The 22334-nt window shown below is 40.9% G+C and overlaps 1 protein-coding gene across 1 annotated transcript in view; it reads right to left on the reverse strand.

Moving 5' to 3' along the window:
• Nucleotides 1-2908: 2908 nt before the first annotated feature.
• Nucleotides 2909-22334, reverse strand: part of LOC150013628 (complement C5-like) — a 91692-nt gene continuing 72266 nt past the window's right edge. The window contains exons 31-41 of the mRNA XM_090274651.1: nucleotides 19295-19357; nucleotides 18039-18120; nucleotides 16650-16701; nucleotides 11887-11989; nucleotides 10690-10764; nucleotides 10470-10575; nucleotides 9284-9367; nucleotides 8309-8398; nucleotides 5967-6050; nucleotides 4152-4290; nucleotides 2909-3627 (exon numbers count right to left, since the gene is read on the reverse strand). Coding sequence (XP_090130777.1) covers nucleotides 3489-3627; nucleotides 4152-4290; nucleotides 5967-6050; nucleotides 8309-8398; nucleotides 9284-9367; nucleotides 10470-10575; nucleotides 10690-10764; nucleotides 11887-11989; nucleotides 16650-16701; nucleotides 18039-18120; nucleotides 19295-19357 — 1017 coding nt within the window. The 3' untranslated portion in view covers nucleotides 2909-3488. The remainder of the gene's footprint in view (nucleotides 3628-4151; nucleotides 4291-5966; nucleotides 6051-8308; nucleotides 8399-9283; nucleotides 9368-10469; nucleotides 10576-10689; nucleotides 10765-11886; nucleotides 11990-16649; nucleotides 16702-18038; nucleotides 18121-19294; nucleotides 19358-22334) is intronic.

A 22334-nucleotide genomic window follows, 5' to 3' on the forward strand; every position in this document is an offset into this window, starting at 1 on the left:
TGTAAAATAATGAACAGTGTCCATCTGTACCACCTAAATGATCTTCCTTACCCCCAGCAGAAACCTGCCTTGTGCTTTTCCCTTTAACCACAAAGACCATCCCATCCAAATCCTGCTCATCTTCCCTCAGGGAACCTGCAGTAGCTCCTCTGGCTCACTCCGTCACTGATTTCTCTGAGCTCCCTTAACACTCACAGAAAGAAATCCATACCAAACATTTGGATGCTTGTATGCCATGCAGTTTTGTTTTGTTTCAGACAGCATGAGGTTATAAAATATCTTCTTAGAGCTATAGATAAAAGAACTAATAGAGTGTTCAACTTACTTGTTTTATCCACTACCAAAGAGATACAGAGGCTTGTCCCAAATCCCTGCCAGGGGCAAAACCAAGACTGGAATCTGGGTCTTCTGATGCCCGCACTCAGTGGGGAATCCACACATGCTTTCTGGGCCCCTATAATGTTTCCAGCCTGTGCCAGGCGCAGGAGGTTGTGGAGAATAGAACAGAGCCAGACTTTGCCCACATGGAGCTCATGGTGGAGCCAGGAAGCTACACACCACTCAACATACACGATTAAGTAAATAATTGCAAGTGCGTAGGAACAGAAGGGCAGGGTTGAGTCAGGGCCCCAGCCTGTTTGGAGGGACACAAAAGCCTCACTGAGGAAGTATGTTTAAATGCAAAGGACTTAGCTGAAGAGGAACTGACAGATTTCGAAATGGTGCCAGGCTAACTCACAGAGGTCTGCTTTGATGTTTGAAAGCTCAGCTGCATTGTGAATTAGGCCACTGTCGCCCGACCTGCTGGCCACAGTGCTCAGGGAGAAGGCAATCAACCCAGCAGTTAGGAGACCCTGGTGCCCCTGGGCCCTGCCATGGTCCCCCCGCCCCCATCCTGCATCAGAAAGAAGGTGAGGGGAGACTCTTCAGGCCTGCTCTGGAGGGGCCCTCTGCCCTTGATGGCAGAGAGTTTGGGCTTATTGGACACATTAGTTGTTTTTGCCAAGGGAGTGCCTACAATGTGAGCTTTGACATTAAAATAAAAATAACAAACCCTCAGTTCCTGGAAGTGGAAAATCTTAGTATTACTCACAAGGCACACTGCAAGTCTTCCTGTAGTTTTAACTAACTGGCCAAATGCAGATTTTTCAAAAGGAGAATGTGTTTCAGTCCTTGTTACTGTTCTAGCTGGAGTTTATCGTCATATTTCTATGCGATACTTCAGTGTGGCTGGTTAAACGATACATATCTAAGAAACTCCCAACTGCGCCCTGCCTTAGTCTTAGAACATGAGACCTGCCAAGCAATGTGACGGTGCAGTGATGTGGAAGAGAGGTGTATTTAGACTGAGAGGGAGCCTTGAGGGCTGGTCACAACTCTGCCCCTTGCTGGGCTGGGACAATTGCTTCATCTTTCTGAGCCTCCATGTCCTCATCTGTAAAATGGGGATAATAATGATTCCTGTACCTTGTTAGATGCTTGAGATATTACATGGGAATATATGTGAGAGCTCTAATGTGCTGCAAAATCGCACTTAAAAAATGAACCTGGGCCCTGGCTGCTGTGGCTCAGTGGATTGAGCGTCGGCCTGCGAACCAAGTGTTGCTGGTTCGATTCCCAGTCAGGGCACATGACTAGGTTGTATGTCAGGTCCCCAGTTGGGGGCGTGTGAGAGGCAACCACACAGTGATGTTTCTCTCCCTCTCTTTCTCCTTTCCCTTCTCTCTATAAATAAATAAATAAATAAATAAATAAATAAAATTGTTTAAAAAATAAATAAATAAATAATTAAAAAAAATGAACCCAGTATAAATCCTCTTTCATGAAGCTCAACCTGAGGCTCAGACACCTGCTTGGGGCTAGAACAAAGGTCTCCTGATGACTACAGTTTCTTTTCACCGGGTTGCTACACTGGGGCCTGCCTCTCTTTTCATGAGTGTAGGTTGGTGGAATAGCCTTTCCTATAAGTCAGCAGGGCAACTGCTTGGCTAGCTCCCTGCTGAGCAGCCTGACACCAAGAAATAGACAAGAGTCACACTCAGTAACTATGCTATTCACTCAGCTTTTATTGAATGTGGGCTCACTCAAAGTAGAACACCAACATACATTAATATCCTACTCACACTTTAACAAACTAAGAGAATTGTAACACACACACACATAGTTACCAATGGGGGTTAACGAACCCGAGTCCCAGAGTCTCAGTCTGCAGGTCCGGGAGACAGCACAGTGAGCAAAGGAGCTGTCAGCATCTTGCAAGGATCTCTGGAGCCAGGTGGGCAGGGGAAATGAAGTCCTCAGTCCAGCAGGGCAGAGCCTCCGGCAGCCAATGTCAAGGGAGATCAGTGCAGCGTGGAACAGCACTCTGGTGCGTGGAGCTCGGCTGTCTCAGCAGTGGTCTGGAACTTCCTTCAGTTACACCTAGAAAGTGGTGCACTCCACCCTCCTGGGTCTTTTTGATAAATGTCTTGGCACCCCTGATGCCAAGTGGGAAATTTGCCCAGGAACCTATGAATGGTACATGGCTGTTTTGCTTGACACCCCTGATGGCAAGTGTGGAATTTCCCTAGGAGCCTATCTACGGGTGGTCCTGATCTGCAGACTTGGCTGTTCTGACCACATGTGCAGATATCTTAGGTGTGTTTCCTTGCCAGACATGTTTGCTCTGACTTAGGTAGTTTCCCTCTTGAACCACAGTGTCATGGCTGACTGACAGCCATCTTGGTTGACATGAGTGACTCCACTGTGTTTTATGTACTTCGTGCTATCTCAATTGGACCAATGTCCTTTCTATTGGTCCTGTTCTCCACATTTCTGGAGAGCAATTATTGGCAAGAGTGAGTTCCTGGGGAAACGAATACATGCTGGGTGGGAGGGGAAGGGAGTAGAGGAACCCTGAATGGGTAAGGCAAGGGCAACAGGTGGGGGAAGGGCAAGGCCAAACTCTCTACCTTCTCAGTTTGCCAAGGGCTCTGAGGTTAGGCCTTCTCAGGTCTCTGCTGCCGTCTTCTCCACCTCTCTCAATTTGCCTGTCTTTGTGAGGGTGAAGCCGACCTAGCATAAATTAACACTCTTTTCCGCTTTTTTGCTCATTTTGAAAGTGAAGGCAGGCTTTAATGATCAGTTTTCTGTTCCTTGGTGTTTTCTTTTAAGCAGAGCCTGTGTTTTTATAAGATACTACATTTCAATGGGCTATTCTTTTGTCCCCAGCAAACATTCCTGAGAGGTAGGTTTTAGATGGTCCAATTTATTGCTTCTGGTGTCCAATAACCTTGGAATGAGTATCTGTCTCCATGCCCCCCAAGGCCATGTTATTTCAGAAAGCTACAGCTCTTAAATCCATTCTCTAATAAAAGCAAGTACCACTAATTCTAAGTAGAGTGAGCTTTTCAAATAGGACCAGCTGTGAATGTTTAAAAAAAAAAAAAAGGAATCAAGAAACTTCAACAACAGGAATCCATAGTGAAAACTGTACGTATATGAACTTTTCAGGCATTTTCGCAGTCGTTTAAAAAGATGTCTTCGGCAAACTCATCTATATTAGCTATGAATGCTTGGCATGATGGACACGTTGTATCTGTAGGCCAATATTCAATCCAGGTAGAGGAATCTAAAGGGTAGATGTACCTGTCAAGAAAAAATGAAAGCGAAGCATTTGTGAACATAGCCACAAATAAAGGAGGACCGGCTTTGACTGAGCTCAGCTGCCAGGTGCCCGGGGTCAGGATGTTGGCTGAACCCTTCTGGACCCGCCTCCCGTGGGAAGGCCTCAGGCCCCTGATGGTCATGAAGCTGCTTGGGACTCCTACAGTTAAAGGCAAGCATGGCTGTTTTTTAAAAAAATGATAGAAAATGCGTATTTAAACATTTTTCTCTTCACAAACAGAGTAGTCCGAGAACTTATTCAGGGAGATGAAGCATTGGGGGTTCTGATGAACACCCCTCAGATTCATCTCCAGGCCCAGGCACTTTGGTTTATCTGTCAGCGAGTCCTCAGCTGCCCTCATGGTTTTAAAGAGTTCTTTGTTTTAAACTCATATTATTGCACTTATGCTCCCAATGCGCCCTGCTGTTTGTTAACAGCAGGGCATATAAGAAACATGTAGTGTATTTAAGAATAAATTACAGACTCCAAAATATTGGCGACTTACTTGATACTGAAATTGTGTTTTATCTGGAGCGCTTCTTTACCCATAATTAAATACTGTCTTCCTTTTTGTAGGTCAGCATGAACACAGGTTGCCTTTTTAATGAAGGTGATTTCAGAGTCTTTCTCAGCAGCAGCTTCGCCTGAGAGACATACAAGGAAAGTTATCACATTCCTATTACAGTGTCACTATTATAAACTCTCTTAAGCATTTCGGTCCCTCATGGCTATTTGTTAGTGAGTGTAAATTTATATTGAGGGGCTAATTGCTACTGGAGAGCAACAACTGCCGCATGGTTCAGACTGCAGACTCAGGTGTCTGGGTTACACCCATTCTGCCACTTCCTGGCTGTGTGACCCTGGACAAATGGTTTATGCCCTCTGTGTAAGGGCTCAGCCCCCTCATCTGAAAAATGAGCATGACAATAAAACCCACCTTGTAAAACTGCTGTGAGATTAAGTGAATTGACATATGAAAAGTGCATAAACTCTATATAAAGTAAGCACTATATATTTGCTTGTTATTACTACTCTTGTAGAGCAGGAATGAAAAGAACCTCTCTATAGCTGAACAATATTAATCTTCATATGCTGTATAGCAAAAGTAAAAAGTAGTTGGTAGCTGGCAATGGGAAACTTTGTAGAAAAGTAGAAGATATGTAAAAGACCTAGACAATTTTAAGGAGAATAACTGTGATTCCCAAAGAACTCCGAAGTAGCCAAGAAGCGGGCTCCCTGCCTGGAATGCATTCTTCCCCATGTTGGCCTGTTGAATTTCTATCCATCTTTGAACACATCTTCAATTCTCACAGTGTCCAGTAAACACTCCTTGATGCTCTTTGTCACAAGTATCTGTTGTCCCCTGGCGCCCATTATACTTGAATTTCTACCACAATGTTTCACTCCACATGTCTGTTTCCTCAGCTAGGCTGGGAACTTCTTGAGGCAGGGACTGGGTCTAGTTCATTGCTATATATTCTGGACTGATCTCCAGTTAGTTATCAAACTCTGGCAGAATTATTCTAATTATTAAATTCTGAAAAATTTCTGAACGTGTTGGTAAATAGTATACAACAGTAACTGTGTAAACAATCAACTTCATTAGTAATACACATTCTAGAACACACATTAATTATTTCAAGCTGATTTTCTTAGGCTTTTCCAATCGCCATTAATATATGACTTCCTCTCACAGCGACACGTAAACAACATTCTCAGCACTATTTGCCAGTTCTTCCCTACATGGTTAGCAGTGTGGCTGTGTGGTGCCTCACCATTATTTTTTAAAGCTTTTTTTATGCAGAATTTCAAGCATATCCAGGTGAAGAGAAGATGGTTAATTAACCTCAGTTTCAGCAATCACTAATTTTTTAATCATTGATGTATATCCTCACCCAATTTATCATTATCCTTGAACTGCATAGTTGCCCTTGATTCTAAATAGTTTTGTTTTTATTTTGATTTATTGTTAGTGTGCAGCAATTCTTGTGTAAGTTGTTAAGTGTGTGGTGTTTTGGTATTTGTATAACTTTAAAATACACATATATTAGGAATGTACACCCAGGATGAAGAGATAACAAAGTATGCAAATGTTTCTTAACATACTTTACAAACAGGGCAGTTTTATTTTTATAATTGTTTGATTTCTTTATCCATTTCTTTTCTTTAAAAATGTGTCTTCTTACATAATATAAGCTTTATGATGATAGTAACTCTGGCTGTGTTATTCAAGTTGCATCCTCTGTGCCTAATAAAATGCCTGGCACATAGTAAGTACTAAATATTTGTTGAATGGAAAAATGAATGAGTGAATTCTCACCAGCCCTGTAGACATCCAGGAGGGTTGCAGTGTACTTGACAAAAACATTTTCTTCAGTGACGGATGTGATACTAACTTTATAAGCTGGTAAAAAAGAAAACGACAACAGTTCATGCTAAATACCACTAATGTCATTTCCAGTAGAAGTCAAGAGTTTGTCAGACAAATGAGAAATGAAGCATGGCAAGCTCTTATGGGCCTCCTGAGGCAGATCTTATTTCTTCTTCCATGAAGCCTTCCTAAGTACTCTCAGTCCGATTACACTGATCATTAATTATTCTAATGATTCATTCTACTTAGAATCATTAGCCCTGGCTGGCCACTGTTCTAGAACAGGCTGACTATGATAAGAACAATATTAAAAGACAGAAATACACAACACAAACAAAATGAGACTTTGTTAGATATAAAGTTCAGATTCTGATCCTGTAAGATTAGTAGATCATGCCCATGGGGAACTTTGAAGAGCCTCTTCCTTCTCTGCATGAGCACATTCAGGCTGTCCTTGTGAGCCTCCTTGTTCTCTTGCTTCGATTCCTCAATTCCTCAGATACCTCTACTGGCTCTGATCTTTGATTTTTGATAGGATTCTGTTTTCTGACTCGGCTTGGGTTGGCAACTCTCTGACATGAGTCATACCCAATGCTGTTTCTCTTCATTCAGGCATTCGTGGTGTGTTTCACCTGAGTTCAGGAATGACCAGCTTGAAGGGACCCATCCCTTCCATGTGGCCTGAGAAAAGATCCTTTTATTTTTGCTTTTGATGGGGTTGAAAGACCTAAAAGCTTTGTCCATTTTTGAGATCCTAGCAAGCTAGCTAAATATCAGAAACCTATTTTAACACAGAGAATAAATGCAATCTGGATATAGTTTATTACTTTTAAGAAAATACATAATAGATGAATGAATGAAATCATTGTGGAAAAAAAGGCTGTGTAAATTAGTGGCTTAAAATTGATAAAAACTGTTCTGAATTTTAGATTCATAAATCTTTATGGTGGATATGAGCCATGCACCTACTGTGGGCATAGGTGGAGAGAGGAAACTATTTTATTTTATTTCTATTCTATTATTTCAGCAAAAACCCATAGTCTCCCAAAAAGTCAGCTAAGTTTTTTTTTAATGTAATAAACTAAATCCAGCTTGTATTTATTCACTGTGTTAAATAGATTTCTGACTTTAAGGCATTTAAATAGTTCTAAAATGGAAGAAAGAAATAGTTCAATGAAATTTTTGTCTGCTAAAACAATAAGAGTATTTTCTTCAGATCTCAATGTATTTTAAAAACTACAGCGTGTCTTGGCTGAGTTGGGCCACTTTTTAGTTTTTTGTTTTTTGTTTTTAAAATCAGGTGGAAGTAAAAGGAAAGAAAGACTATAAACCACACAAAATTCATCCTGAAGGCTGTATTTCCATTAAGAGAATTTAGTGTAATATACTGAAAGTCATACTGGAGACCAGGATGGCTCCTAGTTCTACTATGTACTTCCTGCATGGCTTTGAGAAAATTATTTCATTCCCCTGAGCCTCAGTTTCTTCACTGGTAAAATAAGGATGATCCTCTGTTACCTCAAAGGCGTCGTATGGGACTCCAATGAGAAGCTATATGAAAGCAGTTGGTAAACACATAATGCTGAATCAACTGTACTGATTTTTTGTTAATAAATTATGCCCTATAATTACCAAGAAAATATTTGAGTTAGTGTGCAATACGCTCTCCCTCTTTTTTAAAACATCCAGAAATAAACATCAGAAACTATGGATAGACAATAAAGGAACTAATTCTATGAGGAATTTGAGGTAATACTACAACTGTACTTGGGCATTTAATTCAGTGCTGAGCTCTGGACAGTCAGAAGGAGATGATCCTCTTGAAACGGAGTCTCAAACATGGATTGAAATTCTACATATATTAAAAATTATTTAGTACTGATATTTTTACTGTGTCTTTGAAGAGACTTTTTTTTTTTTTTAAACAAACCGTAAAACCACCATTGTCTCTGCCTCTGCTCCATTAACTGGAAGAATAGAGTTATTAGTAAAATCTTATACTTTTGCGGCTTTTCAAAAATTCTCTTTAAATATATTTCAGGGCCTTTAATTCAATGGAGTCTATTGGAGTAAAGTATCTTGGCTGGGTGCGCACATCACTTCCATCATTTTTAATGAAAATCACGTTGCTTGCTGAAGGATAAATAACTTTGCATGTTAATGCTGGAACCAAACAGCATTTTCCTTCAAAGGAATACATGGACTGTTGTATCCATATGATCTCCCTAACTGATTATGTATTCATAAAATGTCATGTTTAATGGAACTAGATATTGAACTTTTGAACTTACCATATGCAATCTCTGGTGCACACGCTGTCTTTTTTCTGGTCTCTGCAGAAATTGTCAGATCCAGTTCTGGCTGCATCTGTCCACAGTCAGCTGGATTTTGTGAAAAATGGGAAAAGGTTAATGTGAGAACGCACAGTCTTTTGGGGAGTAATCACAGTGCCCATGAGCTTGAAGGCCATCTAATATAAATTTGTAAATACTAGGTTCCTAAGACCTGTCTATTTTCTCCTCTCTCATAAAGTGAAACATTATATAAAGGAAAACCAAAGAAAACAAATGAAAGCAAGATCTTGAATGTGAGACTTATTCTTAGAATGGAGAGTCACTCCATGGTCAGCTTTTCAGAAATGTATATACTTCCAATGACAAATCGAGGAAAATGTCCCATTTTAAGTACAATCAGAAGTCCCTTGAAGGAACAAAATGATAACTTCCCTGATTTGCAGTTATAAAATGGTGCAACAAGTACTTAAGGAATGTGTAGATATTAAGAATTTGGAAAAACAAAATAAAAGCAAACCAACCAACCCAGATCCTTCTGCAGTCAGGTGATTATTTGTGAGCTCTAGGTCTTTACTAATCCAAGGCTTGGATTTGTAAGGACCGAATGGAGAATTCACTAACTGGGAAGGACAAGGGAAAAGAAAGAGGAACCTCTTTTCTTTGGTTGTAGTCTTATTATATAAGAAAGACAGGGTGAAAAGTAAGAATTTCACATCATATTATCCCTCTGAATGCCAACAACCATCTGGATAGTGTTTCTCCACCTCTGGACACTAGAAAATATCAGGTTGTTCAGGAGCTGCTGAGAAGTAGCTTCACAGTGCTCAAGGAATCAGCTTTCAATCAGCTGAGATCACATTTCTACGTTTGAGATAAGACAGTGTGTCACACAGCTTCCCCCAGATTAGCCCTGGATTATGAGTGGCTGCTTTAAAACAAGCACACAGCCTAAACGTGTTAAAAGAAGTTTACCTTCTACACACTTGCACGTTGCTCCTTCACAGACTTTCTGAAGTTGGCTATTGGATGTGCTATAAAACATGGTGCATTTCTTTTCTGTGGCAATAAGAGCATAGTAAGGAGAAGGGGCGTGATCAATGCACAATATATTTACCACTCCATGAATCTTGCCAATGGGGTCTTAGAAATCACCAATTCCAAACCCTTCTTTTTGTAGGAAAGGCCCATGGAGGTTAATTTTTGAATTGCTTGTCCTGGCATGGGCCCCTCTATCCTCAAAATGATCTTCCCTTTTGTGCTTGAAATTTTACTGTGGAACATTCATTTCTTAGAATGAAAATATTTGGTGCTTTCATGAATGAGAGGAAATAAATTATGTTACATGAGAATCTATTAAAAGAATTGTAATTGTCTAGACTGGAGAAGTGTGTGTGTGCGTGCGCATGTGCTCATGTATTTTATCTCTCAAGGGGAAGAGGGGTTAAGTATGTTCTATGTAATTTCAGAAGTTAAAACTAGAGTGAATAGGTGTCAGAGTTTGGTTCATTCTAGGAACTTTCTAAGAACCAGAACTGTCCAAAGTGGAGTCAGCTGTCTTGCGAACCAGAGCGCTCTCCAATCACTTAATATTCTCAGAAGTGGCAGAGTGATTAAATTTGGATCATTCATTTAACATTTATCAGTACACATTATGGACCTGACATTGTGTTAGATACTAGGGATACAATGGATGGAAATATTCTGCCTGGGGTTGCTGAGAAAGACATACAAACAAATAACTACGATGCAATGTGAATGTAACAACTACCCTAATGGAGCTCTCTGCAAAATGTGATGAGAATACAGACAGAGTAGAAGTTGATTCTGGGAGAATTAAGGAAGTTGGAGAATAAGCAGGTTTCTCTAAAAAGGAGATGGGTAATGAAAATAAGCACCAAAGATAAACTAGAGGTAAAGAATTTAAAATCTGGGGGCGATCTAATTCAGTTATTTAAAAAATGAAGAAACTGAGGACCAAAGAGATGAAATGATTTTCTCAAAGTCCTGCTATAGTTTATATGTCCAAGTTGGGACTTTTGTGAAGCGTGAGCCTGGGAGAGGCACTATATGAAATTGACAGGCCTCTAGTGGATTTCTAAAGGTTCTGTAATGAATACAAAATAGTCCTCTAAAGAAATTTCAGAGTAGAGTTGGTTACCTGGTCTGTGGTATTCATACACTGTGAAAGTAGTAGGATTCAGAAACCCAACTTGAAAAAGTTCAAATATCCGAAATCGAACACAGAGGAACTCATTGGAAGGAATCTGTTTGGCAAATTCAAGGTTTAAGAAAGTTATGAGAGAGAAGTGATTGAAATATTTTAGCTTGTACATTTTGAATAGTAATAGAAATAAAGAATAATGGGAGGTAGAACTTACTGAATTCAGTTGCAGAATAACATGTCCATCTTTGATTTGGTAATCACTTAATAGTTGATCCACCCCTTCCACAAGCTAAAGGAGTAAAGAGAAAAGCTTGAATTTAATTTTATGATCTTTTTGTTTAACTGCACTTACCCAATGATAAGATTTTAGATTGTGGGGATATAAGCCACTATTCAAAGAAGATGAAGAGCAGCTCCTTCTCTTTAAAAAGTTGGAACATGTTATCACATGCACTCACAGTTTTTGTGCCATGGAAATATATGCCCTTGCTTTATTAGTGTAGGCAGCCAATTAGTTAAGGAAGGGAGCAAATGGAATTGGACATTAAATCTGATTCACGAGGGAGCTGAATGGGACATTAAACCCAATTTACTAGGGTGCCACAGCATTCACAGTCTCCCCAGGGGACCACTACGTCCTCCTCCAAGGGGACTTAGTCCCCAAAGTGGGCAGGAAAAACTGGCTGCTAGTCATTAGCTGGGATTAACAGGGATTAATAAGGGAGGGATAAAAACAGCAGGAGAAATTCCTTTCCTGGGCACATGTATGGTAGAAGCCAAGATGGCGCAGGGGGAGGTATGCCCATGTGCGATAGAAGCCAACTGATGCAGAACTTTGGAGCATGTGAATTGGAGCCAAAATAGTGACATAAGGGGGGGAATTTAGCCTAGGAAAATCATGGGGAGGGGGGGTCAGGTTGGATAAGGGCATAAAACCCCAGAAAATCCAGGAAAGGAGTTGGTTAGGGGGAGGGCCCAAAACAACCTTGGGAGAATCAGGAATTCGGTTGGATAGTTTGAAAGAAAGCCTGCTCATTCCCAAAAACCAAGAAAATATATGGAGGATTATCAAGGATCTCAGAGCACTTGCTACCAGAGCTCGCCCACCTTCTACATCCATGAAAGCGTATTAGTTCCCTTCACCCCAATAAATCTTGCCACTACACTTAAACTTCTATGCACATGCCCTTTGAAATTCCTTTCTCATGACACCACAAGAACACATTTATACCAGCAACAACTTCACTGAAAAATCAAAACTTAGGTAGATTGTTGCTTCAGGAAGAACATTCTGGGTGATTCTGTGAAAGTGACATAGTAGAATGAGAGAAAATATCTTTGTAAAACAATGCAGTCAAGAAAACCAAAAATTCATAACCATATTAAAAAAACAAAAACAAAAAACATTTACAGCTCTTAAGTCTTCCGTGTTTGCACTGATTCCAGTAGGCAAGGAGATGTCCATCACTGCATGGGAGGACCCAGATGATGATTCTTCTCTGCTGGGCTTGTAGCTAAAATAATTAAGAGTTTAGAAAATAGAGTAAATAAATGGATAAGATTCTTTAAGAAAAAGCCATATTCCTTAGTAGGCTTTAATTTTCAAAGTTGGATCTCCACTAAAATATATGATGGCAGTTTCAGAATTTTAAGGTGTAAGAGACTGTTTAGTCATCTATAATAATGCTTTACCCACATGATGGGTAATCTCAGTAGAGCTGGAAGAGATCACAGAAGCCGTACAGTCCAAGCTCTTAAGACACTTGGTCCAAGATCACATTACTGGTTAGCTTTAGAGCTGCCTGTCTCTTGATTCTCATTTTTGTATTTTTTCTAACACAGCATATTCAAAGAAGAAAATTAGTTGTGTATTGGGAAAAGATTCAATAAGCATGATGAGGAAAACAGTGGGAGGAAATATGCTAAAATATTACCAGCTATTTTTTTCTGTATGGTGAAATTATAAGTGACCATCTCTTTTCCGTGCTTCTATATTCTAAATTTTCCACAATTAACACTTTATTTTAAAAAATGTTTTATGGACTATCCCTTGGCTAAGAATTGTGCTTGTGGAGAAGCTAAGGAGTAAAGTAAAAGGAGTAAAATGAAAGCTTTTTTGGTTTGCTTTGTTGCTGGTCAGAGAGAAAAGAACAATGAAATGGGAATTCAGAAAACTTGGGCTGTATTGCAGTGCTGAGAGATTTCCACAGATTACCATCCCTTTTTAGAACTCATTTTCTTATTTCTAATATTAACTGTGAGGAAGTATAAACCTGTGTTTTAAATTTATCTTTGCAATTCTGAAGTTTAAGCAGAGTTAGAAGATTATAAAAGGGGCAAGCTGGTGGCTCCAGGACCAGGGACAGGGGCAGAGTGCCTGTGGTTCTGCAAAGACCGAGTTTCAGGTTCCAGCTTCACCTCCAGATGAGTCAGGGGCAGCTGGATGTTCAAGAGCAGAACTTGAAAGGGAAGCCAGGATTAAAGGAAGAAACTGGGAAAACAGCTTCACATGGGGAAAGTGGATTGATCCACTTAAAGGAATAAGTATCAGTGAATTGGGAGGTATTACTTGAGTTAGTGAGTTGACAGAGGATCTCTTGTCCCCAATCACATTTCATAGACCATATACAAAGCAGACCGTATTCAGAGTTTTGGTGTAATATTTACTGAAATAATTTAAAACATAAGATTTCAGGCTTATTAAAATTTTAAGTCCATTCTTCACCAGATTAACAATTTAAACAGACTATAAAGCAACTTGGAATGTAATATGGACATCCGGACATGCCCCTAATTGGATGTGTGAGTATCGCCAGAAGCAGAGAACCCTTGCTCACAGATGCAAAGACTCTGTCAACAGGATAGAAAAGGGCCTCCTGAGTGGAAAGTATCTATGAAAAGTTGTTGGAGCCTCGGCGACTGATTGCCATGGTGACGGTTTCAACCGTGGAACAGAAACCTTCCTTTTAAGAAGCCATTTGCCTGCTGCCAAAGACAGCACTCTTTACCAAAGGCATTTTGTTCCAAGACAAGAAGAGAAATAAAATCCTTTTTCCTTTTCGTATAAATACGACAGAGAGGCTGTAAAAAGCTTAGTACACGAAAGAGACTGAACACAGAGACTGCGCTGGCGTTTTTGAAATCAGGAGAGAGAATGTTAGAAGGCAAAGAATTTCTCACATGAATAAGTACTATAATGTAGCCAATGTAACTTCAGCTTTTCAGAACTAATATTCCATCTGGCTTTTCTGAACATTTGGTCCCCAGTTTGCAAAAACCAAACTATAGAATATTCAATATTACATCTCTATTTGCTTTCTTTTGTGTATTAACAATCTGGACTTAGGCCTTCTGTCAATGAATTCAAATGAATGAGTTTTTGATTAGAGCCTTTTTATACAAGGTGGAGAGATATTAGGTTTACAGTTGTTTGTACGGAAAATTATACAATAATTAATAAATAGGAATACAAGAATAAACTCTGTGTTTTGCATACCTACAACTGTAAACACACTTTTGCCCCACACTATATGAGGGGGGACTCCCCCCAAAATTGGAATTACCTTCTGATTATCTTGTGGAGGTCAGGCCCCTTGTAGCACAGGCTTCCCCTGCTAGGTGAGTGTTCTAGGAACCCATCTGTATCACTGTACCAGTTGATGTTCTTGTGAGAGGCTGTGTTTGGCTTCAGTGAATTTTTTTGAAAACTCTTTAAACATGTTTGCCCATTTTGTGACGGGTGATTTACGAGTGCACCTGCCTATGGTGTGCTGAATGTTCAGCAGTTTTTGACCAAAAATGACATGACTGCCATGCCCCACCCTCTTTATTCACCCAATCTCACCCTGAGCGACTTTTCTTTGTTTCCCCAATGAAAAAGGTCCTCAAAGGCAAATATCTTGCCAATGCAGAAGAGGTGAAACAAACAAACAAAACTACAGAAGCACAAAAAGGCCTAAAAATCATGAGTTCAGGAAGTGTTTTGAACAATGGAAAAAAGGTCTCGATGGGTGTGTTGCATCAAATGGAGAGAACTTTGAAGGTGCCTGAAGTTTTAAAATGTAAGAATAAATACACAATTTTTAATAAATAAATTCCCTTTTTTGGGGTCCCCCTTATATATAGCAGAATTGGGGAACATTAGAACTGGAAGACACTTCGCGATCAGATTACTCAATATCCTTGCTTTGCAGAGGAGGCCCAGAGTTATTAACTGATTTGCCGAAGGTCACTTGAACACTCATGGCAGAGGCTGTCCCATCAGAGCGCTCCACCATCAGAGAGTGCTTCCTGTGCCTGCTCTACGGGGCCCCCTGCAGGGCCCTGTGCATTGATTCAAGCTCTACCCAGAACAAGCTTGCTCACACCCCCCTGTGATCACACCCCTTCCCCAGAAGAGAGCAGCAGTGGCTGTTTGGAGGAAGGAAGATGACTGGGAAAGGGTGACCTTAACGGAAAGACATTAGAAAATTCCTAAGGGGTGGTGTTGGATGGGGAACAGACAGCAGAGGTGGGCCAAGGAAGGAAGCAGGGATTGTGAGCAGACTGTCTGGTGCAGGAATCCTGAGAAGAGAGTGCCTGGGCTGGGACCACAAACAAAGCTGGGACATGGCCAGGAAGGCGGGGAGAAACAACGTGCTGTTCCTGAGGTCAGTGGTCTGAAATTCACTGAGTAGAGGCAGTGGCTTAGATTCTAGAGTGGGCAGCGAGGTCTGCGGTGTGAAGCCCTAGCTCTGCCTCTAACTTTGTGAGAACCTGGCAGGTTAGTTCACCTCTGTGGATCTCAGCTCCTTTGTGTCTAGATTAAGGGAATTACAATATCATTACTAAAATTCTTTTCAGCTCTAATAACACAACTCTATGGAATTTCTAACTTATCCATACTGAGTGCTTTGACATCAAGTTTGATTATAAATAAAAACAGCAAAATACCCATTGAAATCACTGTTATTGAGAACAGGAGGAATCAAGGCAACAGAACATAACAGGAGGCACTGAGGGGTGATGAAATGAAGAGAGAAGAAGCTTGTCTTCTGGTCTTGGCTCTGCCACTAACAGACTTACTCACTGTGATTGCTAGGGAAAATGCACATATTTTCAAAACCCTACATTTTATTAAACATTTGAGAATGGTGGGAGTGGTAAAAGCAGAATAATGGCCCCCAAAGATGTCAGGTGCTAACCTCCTGAACCTGTGCATTTGTTACCTTACATAGCAAAAGGGACTTGCAGATGTCATTATATGAAAAGATCTTGAGATACGGAGATTATTGGGGATTATCTGGGTGGACCCAATGTAATCACAAGGGTCTTTTACAAGGAAAAGAAGCAGGGGAGTCAGAGAAGGAGCAGTGATGACGGCAGCAGGAGTCCGAGTCCAAGAGAAAGACCAGAAGAGGCCGTGCTGCCGGCTGCGAAGATGCAGGGAGGTGGCCTCTAGAACCTGGAAGGGGATTCCCCTCTGGAGCCTCCAGAAGGACGCCAGCCCTGACGACACCTTGATTTTAAGAAAGAGCTCCACAATTGTAAGATAATAAATTTGGGTCGTTTTAAGCATTAAATGTGTGGTAAACTGTTACTTAGCAGCGACAGGAAACAGCTTCAGTGGCCAGTTGAGGCCTCTGGAGTTCAACTGCAGAGGGTACAGCATCAGTGGTTCTCAACCCGGCGGCTACCGTTAGAATGACCTCCAGGGGTGAGGCGGGCTTGCTGGGCAGTTCTCAGAGCTTCCCCGCTGTCTTCAGCACACAGCCTGAGCCGAGAACCACTGGCCGTCACTGGCCAGGGACTTTGCTGGGCGCTCATGATCTTTCTAAATAAGAGAGTAGGAGCTGTTTCTGAGAGAATCGTTTTCTTTTTCTTTTCCTAATACTTACATGACATCTCCACCTTTCTGAAGGACAACTCTGTGTGTGTGTGTGTGTTTGTGTTATATATATAGTGTTTGAATTAAAAGATGGCCAAAAAACAGGAGGAAAAACTATATATGAACAAAAAACAAAGCTGTTCTGTGTAGTAAATAGCTATAAGAATACCTGTTAGGTTCTACATTTAAAAAGGTGAACAACTTTGCATCTTCTTGCCATCCTAAAATTCAAAACACTGTAAAGAAATAGTATAATGGCCATTGTGAGCTCCTGAAGTCTGCCGTCCCCTCTGTGGAAATGCACTCACCTCGCACATGCGACCAGGCGCTTGTATGCCGAGGTGCCTCTGAGGCTGGATGCTAGCACAGACAACAAACGAACAAGCAAACAAACAGAAATGAGAGTAAACCGTTCTTAACTGCTTTTGAACCTGTCAGAACAGAATCATTCATGAGCACATCTCTGGACACACTTAACAATTATTTGTGGTTTGGAAGTTGGCACTTTTGGTGATTTTAATGAAAATTCATGGCTACTGACAATACCAGGAAGTCTTTAAACCATTAGAATAATTCCCTGCTCTCAAACAACTTACAAATTAAGGAAGGAGTCATTTAGGGGAAAAATGTATTGGTAACATGTTTGCAGGGAGGTTGAAGGGAGGAAGAGCAGATGCCTGATTAAGGGTGGTTGGAAAGCTTCCTGTAGGAACAGGTCTCTGAGCCACACATGAAAGTGACCAGGATGGAGGAGCAGCACACACCCTGACCCTGGGGTCATGGGTAGAGGAGGGCTGGAGTGGACTTGCATGTGGACTTGCTTTTGGACTGAGAGGGGAGAACTAGCCCACCAGAAGAGGAATGTGGAGGCCACGCATAGAAAAAAATGGCACATTAATGAAAGGCAGTAAGTATTGGAGAGACGAAGTTGGACATGGAGGCAGAGAAATGTGTATTTGCTAGAACGCTTGGGATACAGAAAGGATAAGGGTTGGAAATCCAATAGGGTGATAGGGAAATTCAGGGTCCTAGAATGGAACACTGATACAAAAGTAACAGAAATTCAAAGATCTGAAATTAGACCTTTCTGTGTGTGTGTGGGGGGGGGTACTTTACAACTAGTTACGTTTTTTTTTTGTTTTTTTTTTTTAATTCTCATCCAAGGATATGTTTATTGATTTTAGAGAGAGAGGAAAGGGAAGAGAGGGAGAGGGAGACGGGGTGGTGTGGAAGAGAGAGAGAGAGAGACAGAGACAGAGACATGGACATCAGGAACATCAATTGGTTGCTTCCCATATGTGCCTTGATCAGGAATCGAACCCACAACCCAGGTATGTGCCCTGACTGAGAAGCAAACCCACAACCTTTTAGTATACAGGATGACACTCCAACCAACTGAGCCACCTGGCCAAGACAATTAGTTTCATTCTTAAAAAGTAAATTAATCAGAACAATTTCTTGATCAATAGTGCATACCTTTAGGTTAGTTATTAAGTCATTTAATATCAGTTTCCAAGTATTATTAAAGAGTTACTTCTATTATAATAAATGGCAGTAATGTTTACTCTGACGCCAACCTGCTAAAGAATTTGATTAAAAAATTTTGATTTGGGGGCAAGCACAATTTTCTAATCAGGGAAGCTGCCTGACATTCGTTATGCTTAGACATATTGACAGTGTAAATCACGCTGTTTTACCTTCCATGTCCTGGGCTTCAATTTTCAAATAAAAGCTGCAAAATTCCTCAGAGATACCGATTTTGTGAACCACAGTTCTTACCTACATTGGGACCAGTGAGCAAGAAAATTTCATTTCAAACGGGAAAGTGAAAAGGGTGTCATCGTGGCAGGGCTGCTGCTATACATGCGATGGATGCTTAAAGGGTCATTTTCAAAATTCAGTGCAAATGGCACACATTAAAGACCTATTTTCTCAGCAGCTGGACTTTCAGGCCACTCCATAACCTGAAACGTAGCTGAGGAGCCCAGAGTGAGCAAGAGCTGACCCCGGGCCGGGCAGAATTTCGGCCCAAATTCCATGTAGTTAAATCGGAGCACCTCATTCTGCAGAAAACTTTAGAAGATTCTCAGTTTTGAATGTGTACACTCCAATTTTACATGTAACACTCCAAGAAAGTGTCGTTTTCTCCCACCCCGTATACCGCCGTGGTAAACAACAAATTATGGGTGTGTATGGACGGGCAGGGTTATTGTCAGTAGTTATATTAACAGCAACTGAAAGTGACAGAAAAGTGGACAATCTACCCCCACCCATGCAATCTTTGAAGGAATAAATGTCCTACGGATAAGAGCATAACTAAAATCATCAGTAGAATTTTAATTTATGCTCAGAAAACATGTTTCATTTTATTTTAGCCATTTAGTGGCGGGTTTTCCTAAGCTGTTTATGTATGTCCATGTATATACATATCAATCCCCAATGATGCTGGATAAGTGAAATGTGACTATATTACTAATCATAGAAAACATGTATATATGTGTGTATGGATACACACATGTATATGTATATATACACATGCAAGCATAAAATTGTAAATATCCATGTACAGGGTAGGGGGTTGGTTAGTAGGTTTGCAGTTGTGAGTATGTGAAACACAGTTTACTCTTGTATTACTATATATTAATTATTCTATTATTTTCCATATAAACAACTGCAAACCTACTTTTGCCCAAGCTTGCATATATAATTATGTAATTTTCACAAATACACAGACTATATAATACAAGGTTTAAAAAAAGCTACTTTCCAAAAAAAATTGTGAGGACAGCTACCAAGATAGCTAAAAAGAATCAGCTACATGAATCCTAGTTGAGTCATACTCACCAAAGCCCAGATACCTGCAACTGTGGCAGAGTCCCTACTCTATTACATGTTACTTAGTGTAAGCAGACGCCTAATTCCCAAATAGGTTGGTTGTCAATGAAATACTTACCTGCACTGTAGCCAAGCCATTGCTATATCCAGTACGGACAACAAGGTCATCACTGACAGGCACCTGGAAAGGTGGGTGAGAAAACATGCTTCTTTTATTATTTAATAGGGAGGGAGGAGAGAGCAATGAAAAGCGTGAACTGACATCTACCAGCTTCCTCTCTCAAAGCTTTGCTGAGATTAAATGGATAAGACATTGAAGACCCTGTGCAAATAATAGGCACTAAAAATAGTGGAATTTCCTTTCCTTTATTATCTAAATAAGGTGTCTGAAGTTGTCCAAGTAATCCAGCAAAACCAACATGGAAGAAACCACTTTGGTTCCATTTTCATTTCTATATGGTTATGGTAAATTGGATCTTCATCTCCTTTGCCAACTAAATAAATTCCTTTCAGTGCCCAGCCTCCCATGTGTCAAAGGAGACCCTTTTCCTTAGCAGAAGAGGCAACCTCAACATAACTGAAGTAAGGGCACTCTGCATTCACCCCTCCCACCTTCTGCTTTGCACACCTATTTCCACCTCCTACTGGCTTATTTTCCCTACTTCCTCTGCTCTCTGTTAACGGAAATCCATGGCAACCCACCTAAATCACCCAGCACCCCACCCAACCCTGCCAGATCCTTAGGTGCTGCTGCTCTTCTCCCCACTCTGCTAGGAGACAGAGTTAGTTCACCTTCCCAGAGAAAATCTATCTTACAAATGCTCTCTCATCTGTACAAAGCATAGAAGAGATCATTTTGAGCAAGAGGCCTGAAAACTCGGGTCTTCACTCTCTCCAAGGCTGCAGCTGGCCCCTCCCTTTCCCTAGCACACAAGAGCAAAATTCGGTGTGCACAAAAGGTTGTCAGCCCTTCCTCCAATTTTTAGTAAATGTAGGTAAAGCAGCCAACTTTCTCGTTCTCCCTGATGGAATACAGCAGAATTTACTGGGAAGCCAGTAAATTGAGATACTGCAAGAGAGAAGAGTTTTATGGACAAACAAGTGACAAATAAGTCTGGCAAACGGTGTACCCTCCACTTGTGCCCATAGCTCCTTCTTTCCCAGAGTCACTACACTTAGTTAAAGCCAAGGGAATCTTGAACCAAAGATCTTATTTAACTTCATTTAAACTAGAGTTTCCCACCAAACTTTTTTTTTTTTTTTCATGTAACACATTTTAGGAAATGCTGGAGTAGAGAACTCCACACTACATATAAGCAGCTCAGGTTTCACATAAAGGCAGCACCATGAGCTGAGGTTTGAATTATTTTAAGATGCCAAGAGGCCCTGACCAGCACTGTTCCTATAAGAGAGAGTATCTCTAGCTACCTCATATGGTGGCCTACCCATGCTCTTTAGGCCAAGAACTCATTAGAGCTTAGACCTTTGGCTCAGAATGTGGATGTATGGTGACCTCTAACTGCTCCAAGGGAAAGGTTACCAAACCAGGGGCCCAAAGCATGAATGCCTGCAGAAGCCCGGGCACAAAGCAAGTATGGACATAAGTGTGTGTATTTATATCCTGTAACTGGTGGGAACTGTAGCAAATTGAAGAATGCATGCCACTGCCAGTGCCCTATTGCCAGATCTTTGGTTTTTCAAGAGAATTTGGAAATCAGGTTTTTGTTTGAAATCTCTGGATTTTAAATGTTGGAATAACACTGGTCAGGGCAATTTCTTTATACAGTATTTTCTAGATATGAATCAGATATATGCCTAGCAAATATTTTCTCCTCCATTATGCTCTTTTGCAGTGTGATTTTGACATTTTTATTTCAATCTGGGCTGACTCTTTGGTCCATTTGACCAAGAATATGTTGCAGAAGTAACCCTGAGTAACTTCTGAATCTGTATCTTAAGAGATCTTTAAATTATGCTTTCAAATTTAGAAAACATAGCTGCCTGGCTGTGAGAAAGCCCAAACAGCCATGTGGAGAGAGCCACAGGAAGGAGAACTGAGGCCCCTGATCAACAGCTGTATCTGAGCTGCCAGCCATGTGAGTGAGGCTGGTTTGGTCAGCACCCCAGTCAATGCCACACCCAGCAGAAGAACCATAGAGATGAACTCCACTCACACTTCTGACTCAGAATCATGAGATAATAAAACGGTATTATTCTACGTCACTAAGGTTTGAGAGAGTTTTCTTTACAAAATTAGATAGCTGAAACACTGGGAAAGTGACTATTTGTGTACAGTTCAGAAATAAAAGGTTATATTTGCTGAAGAAACTTACTAGAGAGATGATGTTCTTTGGTGTTATAACTGGCATCCTAAGTCTTGAATATTTTGGATGTCTGGGAGATTTTTTGGGCATTTAGGCAATACTGACCTCTCAACGCCTGCATCACTTTAAATTTAAACCAAATATGCTGAGACTTTTACACACATCTAGAAGTGGAAGACCTCCAAAAAAAAATTCCAGGGTGCAGTTTGGGGAGCTGCAGCTATGCTCAGTGGCCGGTACTGAGAGCCAGAGACCTCCTCCGGTCTGTAGATAAAGGGGGACCTGCTGAAAACCAGGAACTCCTGTGGAATTTCAACTATTTTAATAGTCACTGAGGGACAAGTCCTTTAATCTTCTTGTAATCATCTGCCTACTGAGACGCACAGAGCGCCACCGGGTGTGTAGAAGTGGCTCAGCACACCCCCGGTGGAGAAGGCTGAGAAAGGAGGATGAGGCAAGTGGCTAGGCCAACTCATCGCCAGCCCTTCTGCCAAAGAAGTTTTGCTTGTTTTCAGACTTAAATATTGGATTAGCCGTGGCCAGTGTGGCTCAGTTGGTTGGAGCATCATCCCGTAAACCGGGGGGTCGTGGGTTCAATTCCTGGTTGGGGCACATGCCTGGGTTGCGGTTCCCGTTCAAGGCCTGTGCAAGGAGTAGCTGAGTTCTCTCCCGCACCAGTGTTTCTCTCCCCCTCTTTCTCTCTCTAGCCCTTCGCCTCTCTCTAAAATCTATCAGGTGAGGATAAAATAGAAAAAATAAATACATACATATTGGATTAAAAAATAAATGTTGGAATATGTCTATATCTACATCTCTATCTATATCCATCTTTAT

Source organism: Furipterus horrens, unplaced genomic scaffold (assembly GCF_987537825.1).
Source record: "Furipterus horrens unplaced genomic scaffold, mFurHor1.1.pri manual_scaffold_4, whole genome shotgun sequence".
Classification (NCBI taxonomy): Eukaryota; Metazoa; Chordata; class Mammalia; order Chiroptera; family Furipteridae; genus Furipterus; species Furipterus horrens.